At 49.2% G+C, this 10484-nt stretch overlaps 1 protein-coding gene across 1 annotated transcript in view; it reads right to left on the bottom strand.

Annotated features, from left to right (window-relative positions):
• chs1 (chitin synthase 1) overlaps nt 1–10484 on the bottom strand; it is a gene marked incomplete at both ends in the record, with an annotated part of 46510 nt that overhangs the window by 21544 nt on the left and 14482 nt on the right. Inside the window, 3 exons of the mRNA XM_084308199.1 lie at nt 8030–8145; nt 9202–9370; nt 10216–10416. Of these exons, the coding sequence (XP_084164325.1) occupies nt 8030–8145; nt 9202–9370; nt 10216–10416 (486 nt within the window). The remainder of the gene's footprint in view (nt 1–8029; nt 8146–9201; nt 9371–10215; nt 10417–10484) is intronic.

Here is a 10484-nt window from a genome sequence, read left to right on the forward strand (position 1 = left end):
GCTTTGGATACTTTGATTATTCCATGGATAAAGACCCCCGACACTGCCGTGTGTTGGAACCCCCCCCCCTGGAGAGGACGCAAGGTGAGGAGACGCTCTGCAAGACGAGGTCTCTTCACGTCTCTCCCCCGTGGACCGGAGAGAGCCGGCCCACAAAGAGTCCACCTGCTTTCATCTGTGGTCCAAGGATCGCCGGCGCATTGAACGGCACTACAGTGGGTTCACCTGGGATACCCTTGGCCGGACGAGGCAGCTGGATTCTACCCCCCCCCCCCCCCTCCTACTCCTGTCGGCTTACAAGCGACCGGATTAACCCCCTCTAGTGTATCCAGCCTATAATCATTAAAGTATCATTGCTGTTATTCCTTAACTATTCCAGGTCGTATATTTACCACCTGCGCCTTCAGAGATTGGACATTCTCTATTGATATACCGACGAATACTCCTTGCCATAAAAGTGCATACTATTTCAATTCATAAATGTAATTAAGTGATTAAGTGCTTATTCTACACACCATCGCTGTGTAGGAAATAAAGACCTGTTTCTAATTCGTACATTTGTGTTGGATCCGTTTCATCTACGTGAGAGTGTTCATGATAATATATTTATGCCGTGTACTGGGTGGCCGAATATTAAGTACAAAGGTAGTGGTAGTAAGTATCATATCTAGTAATACAGTCAGGGAATTGTACCCCTCAGTTACAATTGGTCCTTCGAACCGGATGGTAATCAGTGTAATATTAATATAGTGTTATTAATATTGAAATGGCCTATGATGAACACTCCACGAAACGATCCTCCTAACCAACGCCCGCAGCGCGAACGACGGCTCCCTCAGTACTTAGAGGCTTACGCTGTCAGTCAACAACCTAGTCTTCTACTAACAGTAAACGTGGTAAAACTAGAAAGTAAAAGTATGTCTAAACCCAACGCCCAGACTACCCCGACCATAGAGGCCCCTACGGGCTCTAATGTAACTGACCAAGTTCACGGTGGGGACCAGTGGGAACCAGACATGACTTCACACCCCGCCAGTACTGAAGAAGTAGTCCCCGATGAGTCCCGGGAGGAATACAACGCTACCGAGAGAGAACTCGGCACGGAAGAAGACGGGGAGAGCACCGTGGAGATAGAGCTCCAAGGCTCCGCAAGGAGTACCCCGAGGGAAGGCTCCCCTATACAACCGCCTTCTCCCAGCGAGGCAGAGGGGACCCTACAGCAGGCATTCCTCGTCAGCCTGAAAGCCTCTACTGAACGCGATAGACTCCAGGGTGAACGCGATCGATTGCAGCTACAGCAACGGAGCGAAGAAGAGCACATACGCCTGGAAATAAGACGCATTCAGATGGAAGAGAATGTGGCCCGAGACCGAGCAGACAGCCAGCGAGCAGCTGCTGGTGCTCTACGGGACGCAGAGCGCGACAGACAGCAAGCGCAACTAATAGAACAGCTGATCAGACGGACAACACCCTCTCCCTCCGCCAGAGGCTCCAGGAACTCGTCTAGACACACCTCCAGGGCGGCATCCCCTAGCCGAGTAAACAACCCTGAACTTGACCAACAGACGAGGTCTATACCCCCCACAGACCACCTCCCCCCACCGGTCCAAGCGAGACCTAGCAACCGGGAAGGAGCAGCATATCCTGTGGAGAGGCTAAACCAGAGACTACAAGCACTGGATGACCTAACTGAAGACGAAGAGGAAGAGGAGGAGAACCACGCCCGAAGACAGCACAGTACTCTACCGGACCAGGAGGTCCGGTACAGCCCAGGCTATACTCCCGCGGAGCTGCGCTACAGACCCCTGACTCTATACACGGGTGAGCACGACGCACGACCCGTACCGAGGAACAGCACCTGGACAAGCGGGCCATGGTACACTGCCGGTACCAGCCCATACCAAGGAGCGGGAGGAGACTCGCCTAGGAGGCCTCTCCCCCAACGCTCGCCGATGTATCCACAGTCAGCGTCATACATTGGCACGCCTATGGTACCCGACTTCACCCAAGAGAACCGGGCCCAGTATACAGAACTCCGCATGTGTCTGGAGACCATGTTGGTGGATGTATTGGATGAACGCCACAAATACGCCATCCTACTGCAGCACTTAAAGGTGCCCCGCGCACATAATATAGCGCTCGCCTACGCGACTTCCACCACCCCATACACAGCAGCGCTGGTAGCATTGGACCAGAGGTATGGGCGCATATGGGATTACGTGATCCAGGAGATCCGACACATCGACCGCTTACCCCCAGCAATAGACAATCGAGCACTGGACGACCTGTCCATCAGAGTGCAGTCCCTGGTAGGGATGTTGGGAGCGCAAAGAGAGAAGGGGAAGTATGAACTTTACGCCAACTCAAATGTGGAAAGGATCCTGGAGAAGCTGCCGCCCGCTCGTCAGGAGCGCTTTAGGCGGCAGAGGGACCACAGAGACCCGAATGGCCCCGAACCGAACCTCCTCGATCTAGCAGACTTCCTGGCGAGAGAAGTCAGCAGCCTACGGCTAGATACATTCGGACGGAGCACCCCTGGCTCCAGAGAAGGAACCAGACGACTAAATGATGGAAGAAGATCGGTGACTGTGATGCACCAATCGGAGTCAGTACCGAGCAGCAGGAGCCACAGTACCCCCTCCAGAACGGAGAAGTGGAAGATAGTGTGCCCCTACTGTGAGAAAGAACACTGGCTAGCGCAATGTGACTCCTTCCTCAAGCTGAACGCGGAGGAAGCAGGTCAATGGATAAAGTCCAACAAGCGCTGTTTTCGCTGTGCGCGCTCACACATGGCAGCCGAATGCCGCTTAAAGAAAAGGTGCACCAAGTGCGATGGAGCCCATCTGGACATACTTCACGACAGTAACAGACGGCGCCCTTCACCTGCACCATCCAGCCGCAAAGCGAGCGTCATGTACATCGATCCCGCCAGCAGCAGTGGAGCCCGAGTACTCCTAAAAGTAGTGCGTGTGACACTAAGCTACCAGAATAAAGTCCTGGACACTTACGCCGTCCTCGATGACGGGTCAGAGAAGACCCTGCTGCTCGCCTCCGCTGCGGCCCAGCTAGGGCTGCGGGGAAGCGAAACCCAAATGACAATTCGGACAATAAGACGAGATTTGAAGACGATAAAGGGCGAGAATGTCTCATTCTCTATCGCAGCAAGCGGCCAGCCTGAGCGACGGTACCAGATTGCAGACGCTTTCACCAGCCAAGAAATAGGACTGTCGCGGTACACATACCCCGTCGCCAAGCTGATGGAGAAATATGCACATCTGCGCAAGTTACCGATCCCGCTCATAGACAATGCTGACCCTGTTGATAGGCTCCGACCATGCAGACCTCATTGTCCCGATAGACCGGGTTCATACCGGACCCCGAGGCTGTCCTGCAGCAGTCGAGACCCGTTTGGGATGGACTCTCCAAGGCCCGCTCGCCAAATCTCTCAACCGAAGTACAGCCACTAGATGTCTCCACTCCCGAGTCACAGAGGGAGAAACCGCACTCCTGCAACACGTAGAGCGGCTATGGACCCTGGAACAAATGCCCTTTAAGAACGGAAAGAAAGACATTCGCTCTAAAGATGACATTTACGCCATTCACCTCCTCGAGACAGGGACCAAGAGAGTCCCGGTCAACGGCGTGTTGAGATACGCCACGCCACTCCTGCGGCGAGAAGGAATGCCTACTTTCCACGCCAAGACAGACGCCACAGAACGGTACCTGCTGAACACGGAGCGGCGCTTAGCCAAGAACCCCGCCCAAGAGAGTGTATACCGCGCTGAGATTGAGAAGCTCATCACAGCGGGACACGTCACAAAGATGGACATTAAAGAGGCTGACCAGACCACTGAATCGTGGTACGTGCCCCACCACAAGGTCCATCACAACGGTAAAGACCGCATAGTATTTAACTGCAGCTACCAGATCGGACCCCAAAATCTGAATAAAGAGTTACTGCCCGGTCCCACACTCGGCCCCTCCCTACTCGGCGTTCTACTCCGCTTCCGCCAGGAAAAGGTGGCCATCAGCGGGGACATTAAAGGAATGTTCCTGCAGGTGAGATTAGTAGAGGCGGACAAGCCCCTGTTACGGTTCCTATGGAGAGAGAAGCCAGGAGATGAGCACCCAGCCATCTACCAATGGGAAGTCCTCCCCTTCGGAACGACGTGCAGCCCCTGCTGTGCGACATTTGCACTACAGAAACATGTAGCAGAGGACCCAGCAGCGGACGAAGAGGTCCGACACAGCGTAAAGAACAGCTTCTACGTAGACAACTGTCTACAAAGCCTTTCAACCCAGGAAGAAGCCGAGGCTCTCCTGATTAAACTCCGCGCCTCATTGATCAAAGGCGGCTTTGATCTCAGGCAGTGGGCCAGCAGCGATCCGCAAGTACTGCGCAGCCTCTCCTCCGAGGACAAGGCAGCCAGCAGCGAGACCTGGATGGCTACAATCCCGGGAGAAGCCCAGGAGATGACCCTGGGATTGGTGTGGCGATTCAAAACAGATTCGCTTCACTACAGACACAAGCCCCTGACTACGGAGCAGGGAAGGCCGGCGGCGGCGCCGACCACCAGACGGAGTGTGTACACAACACTCGCCCGACAATATGACCCGCTAGGATGTATTCTGCCGTACACCACCAGGGCAAAAATGATTGTACGAGCATTGTGGGACAAGGACCAGGGCTGGGACGACCCCATTCCCGCACACCTTGCATCCACCTGGAGAGAGTGGGAGATGGAGCTCCACTCACTCCCAGGCGTTAATATGCGCCGAAGCTACTTCCCACCCACGGTGAGGCCAGAGACATGTAGAATGGACTTACACGTCTTCAGTGACGCCTCAGAGGTCGCATACGGATCAGTAGCCTACTTGCGGGCCCAAGACCAGGGGGGAGAGATCTACACAGCATTTGTCCTCGCCCGCTCGAGAATAGCCCCACGCAAGCAACAATCTATCCCACGTCTAGAGCTCTGCGCAGCCCTAGCCGGAGCGCACCTAGCCACGCTCATCCAACGTGAGCTCACCATACCGGTGTCTAGAACAATCCTGTGGTCAGATTCCACGACGGTACTCGCCTGGATCAAATCGGACTCATGCAAGTACAAAGTCTTCGTGGGAGTCAGAGTCACCGAGATTCAAGACCTAACCGAAGAGTTAACCGGAGAAACAGAGTGGCGCTACGTTGATACAAAACAGAACCCAGCTGACGTCATCACCCGGGGGATGCCCCTGGATGACCTCACCCGTCGCAATGTCTACAGTGACGGCCCCGCATTCCTAAGACTCCCGGAAGGACAGTGGCCCATGCCTATCCCGAGGGAAGCAAGTCCAGAGGAGGTGGAAATTAAGAAGTCTGTGTTCTGTGGATTGAGCACCGTAGCCTCCACCGACCCTAACATAAACGATTGCACGTCCATAGAGAGTGCACAACAAAGAACATTCCTGTGGTACCACCCGGAGTGCAAGTCCCCCGCTGATATGTCAGCAGCTAACTACGAGGAAGCAGAATTGCTTCTACTGCAGCGAGCCCAGAGAGACTCGTTCCCCGATGAATTGGCCTGTCTACAGGGAGGAAAGCCCGTCCCATCCGACAGCAGATTAATTCACCTGGCCCCCGAGAGCGACGCTCATACCCTCATCAGAGTGGGTGGTCGCCTACGCAGAGCCCCCAATCTACCGGATGACATTAAACACTACCTACCGTCTCTACAGACCCGCCAGAAGTGGGTAAAGGAGAGAGACAATTTGACAGAAGGAACAGTCGTCATGATTATTGATCAATCACTTCCCAGAGCTATGTGGCCGGCCGGCCGCGTAAGCAAAGTGATCACCGGTGCCGACGGCAAGGTCCGAGCAGCTGAAGTGCTCGTCCAGGGTCGCACTTACACCCGTCCCGTGGCAAGGCTCATAGAACTGCCTCGACTCCCAGACACAATCGATGATGACCATGACCCTACAACCCTATGACTGAAGTTGACTGACCCCTACAGCAAACCCTTATGTGTAAATAGACAACGCGATTAATCTGTCTCTGTTTAACTGATTAGGTCTGGGACCTATTCAGGGGGTGGCTGTTGTGAAGGGCCAGATTAAACCGAATATATATATTTATTTATATATATATATTTAATTGTATTTGTATATTCTCTAATATTCCCTGATATCCCTTGTATATTCCTTGTACAATATGCATTGAATATCCATTCTAGCCTACTGAACATCCCATAATAGTCTCCATTCTACTATTGGTCGAGACCTTGGTGCCAGGCTGCCATACCCCTCAGACCCAGTTCAAACGTACCGCTCGACATGTACGAACAAGTCCTAGTTCCGCGTAGGAATTTGGCTACCGCACCACTAATGGGACTATTTGTTCATAGTGCGTATATATACTGCGCTACTAAAGTAGGACTTTCTTTTCAGTCCAGTTTCTTACCCTCCAATAGAGTCACAGACGTAAAGCCTCCCCGCGACGCCACGTGTGGGAGTAAGGCCAAGTTCGCCTACCATCGGTATTGAGACATCGTGTATATTAATATTTGAATAGTCATATTTGGCACTATATCGTCGAGTTGGACGTAGTCTATTAAGCTAATAATAGTCTGTTAATATATAGTGCTTCGTGCGGTGAGAATACTACCGTAGTCAGTACCCCATCGTTTCGGGCAGAGAACTGGCTGCTTACCCAGGGTGGTTGACCCTATGTGAAGCTGCACCCGAGGAGCCCCAGAGCCGACGAGCGAGTGGACCTGTATACCGGATTATTCTACCGACGACAGCCCGCCTTCCCAGGCACGGATTATGCTTTGGATACTTTGATTATTCCATGGATAAAGACCCCCGACACTGCCGTGTGTTGGAACCCCCCCCCCCTGGAGAGGACGCAAGGTGAGGAGACGCTCTGCAAGACGAGGTCTCTTCACGTCTCTCCCCCGTGGACCGGAGAGAGCCGGCCCACAAAGAGTCCACCTGCTTTCATCTGTGGTCCAAGGATCGCCGGCGCATTGAACGGCACTACAGTGGGTTCACCTGGGATACCCTTGGCCGGACGAGGCAGCTGGATTCTACCCCCCCCCCCCTCCTACTCCTGTCGGCTTACAAGCGACCGGATTAACCCCCTCTAGTGTATCCAGCCTATAATCATTAAAGTATCATTGCTGTTATTCCTTAACTATTCCAGGTCGTATATTTACCACCTGCGCCTTCAGAGATTGGACATTCTCTATTGATATACCGACGAATACTCCTTGCCATAAAAGTGCATACTATTTCAATTCATAAATGTAATTAAGTGATTAAGTGCTTATTCTACACACCATCGCTGTGTAGGAAATAAAGACCTGTTTCTAATTCGTACATTTGTGTTGGATCCGTTTCATCTACTTGAGAGTGTTCATGATAATATATTTATGCCGTGTACTGGGTGGCCGAATATTAAGTACAAAGGTAGTGGTAGTAAGTATCATATCTAGTAATACAGTCAGGGAATTGTACCCCTCAGTTACAGAAAGGGTTAACCTTCTGTAGTGTGGCAGTGAAAGGGTTAAGATGCGTTCTAAAAATGGATTCGCCCGAAACAACTACTTGAGCGCTATACTCCAGTGCAGGGGTTTATCAAACTGTTTCATACCACGACCCCATTTTATTTAGGACTTTTTTGGGGACCCCACACTTAATGTATCGCGTAATTTCAACATGGAATTAAGGAATATCAAAATAAAAACACACGTTGTTGAACTTGATCATGCATATTTATTAGAATATTTTATTACAGCACTATGTTATCAATACACATTTATAAAACGAGGAATATTTAGCCAGAATATGTTGCCAGAACATAAATAAAAAAAAGAATTATAATAATACATTTAATTTTTCTTAAAACATTTTTTTTTTACTTGCCAATGCACTGTCATCTACCCGCGACCCCACTTTTGGGTCGCGACCCCGTAGTTTGAGAACCACTGCTCTAGCGATTCACGTGACTACTGGACCTGGGAGGACATGAACTCAGAAGCTGTACCTGCGATCATCAGGGAGACGGAGGCCGGGCCGAGGATGGAGGAGCCCACGGTGAACATCTGGTAGAAGATGTAGAGGTTTGAGATGGACGAGTTCTTCTTCACAGTTTCTGGTCCACTGGGAAGGAAGAAAAGGTATTATCATTGTGTAACAAGTGACAGCACTGGATTGATCGCAATCAAGGGATAGTAGGGCTGACCATGATTAGTCGAATAGTCGACGGTGTTAGCCAGAGTATTCAACACTGTTATGAGTAATAGCGGCACGGTGGTGTAGTGGTTAACACTGTCGCCTCACAGCAAGAAGGTCCAGGGTTCGATTCCCGCTTACGGACCGGGTTTCCATGATGTCAGGTACCCAGGTGGGGTATCTCCCGGACCTTTCTGTGTGGAGTTTGCATGTTCTCTCCGTGCTCGCAAGGGTTCCCCCCCCCGATAAGATAAACCCAATGGAAAAACATGCACAACAACAGATCGCTAACGCTGTGGTGTCCTTGACGAAGACGGACAGGAGCACTTGGATTGGTCCCCGGGGCGCGGCTCACGTTGACGCCCTATCTGCTCCCGGCTGCCCTTGGGGGGGAAGGACAACGGGATGGTAAAAGTGCAGAGAGACATTTCATCGGCGACTCAGTGCATGTGTGTGTGTGTTCCTGTGGGTCGCCCATCTCGCGTGTGTGTTAAACTGCATGACAAATAAAGACTTCTAGTCTAACAATGATTATTATTATTAAAAGTAATACCTGTGTAAAAGGTCCAGGGTGTTGGAGTGTTTATAACAACACTGTTCTGAGTGATACCTGTCTGTGTAAAAGGTCCAGGGTGTTGGCCAGAGTGTTTATAACAACACTGTTCTGAGTGATACCTGTCTGTGTAAAAGGTCCAGGGTGTTGGCCAGAGTGTTTATAACAACACTGTTCTGAGTGATACCTGTTTGTGTAAAAGGTCCAGGGTGTTAGAGTGTTTATAACAACACTGTTCTGAGTGATACCTGTGTAAAAGGTCCAGGGTGTTGGCCAGAGTGTTTATAACAACACTGTTCTGAGTGATACCTGTGTAAAAGGTCCAGGGTGTTGGCCAGAGTGTTTAAAACAACACTGTTCTGAGTGATACCTGTGTAAAAGGTCCAGGGTGTTGGCCAGAGTGTTTATAACAACACTGTTCTGAGTGATACCTGTGTAAAAGGTCCAGGGTGTTGGCCAGTGTGGACGGACCCCATCTCCTCCTCTGGTTATAAAACTCTTTGAACTCCTGGGGGGAGTTGGTGTAGGCGTCTGAGGCAGCGTTGTATTCTACCCTCCATCCCTGCTGGAGCAACAGAGTACACAACCAGCGGTCCTCACCTACACACACACACGCAGACACACACACACACACGCGCAGACACACACACGCATACACACACACACACACACAAACACGCGCATGCAGACACACACACGCACACCACACAAACACGCGCATGCAGACACACACACGCACACGCAGACACACAGACAAGACAGACATTATTACTTTGGTCGTATTGTACATATTCAGCAGAGTGGTGTATCTCTTCAGTTTATTCTTCTTCTTCTTCTTCTTCTTCTTCTTCTTCTTCTTCTTCTTCTTCTTCTTCTTCTTCTTCTTCTTCTTCTTCTTCTTCTTCTTCTTCTTCTTCTTCTTCTTCTTCTTCTTCTTCTTCTTCTTCTTCTTCTTCTTCTTCTTCTTCTTCTTCTTCTTCTTCTTCTTCTTCTTCTTCTTCTTCTTCTTCTTCTTCGTTTATTATTATTATTATTATTATTATTATTATTATTATTATTATTATTATTATTATTATTATTATTATTATTATTATTATTATTATTATTATTATTATTATTATTATTATTATTATTATTATTATTATTATTATTATTATTATTATTATTATTATTATTATTATTATTATTATTATTATTATTATTATTATTATTATTATTATTATTATTATTATTATTATTATTATTATTATTATTATTATTATTATTATTATTATTATTATTATTATTATTATTATTATTATTATTATTATTATTATTATTATTATTATTATTATTATTATTATTATTGTTATTATTATTATTATTATTATTATTATTATTATTATTATTATTATTATTATTATTATTATTATTATTATTATTATTATTATTATTATTATTATTACCTTGGTCATACTGCACGTACTCAGACGCCCTGGTGGCCGTGGTGGTGTATCTCTTGAGGACGTTGTCGTCCATCAGCGCCGAGCCTCTGAACAGACTGAAGCAGCCGGGACTGCAGAGCACTGAGCCAAACACGTGTTCTGACGTCTTCTGCAGCCAGTGGCCCACGGCATACTCAAACTTCTGGTACCACACCATGGGACCTGGGGGGGGGGGGGGGAGGGGGGGGAGAGGGGGGGGGGGGGGGGGAGAGAGAGAGAGAGAGGGGGGA

The sequence above is a fragment of the Notolepis coatsorum genome (assembly GCF_963971535.1).
Source record: "Notolepis coatsorum genome assembly, chromosome: 2".
NCBI lineage: Eukaryota > Metazoa > Chordata > Actinopteri > Aulopiformes > Paralepididae > Notolepis > Notolepis coatsorum.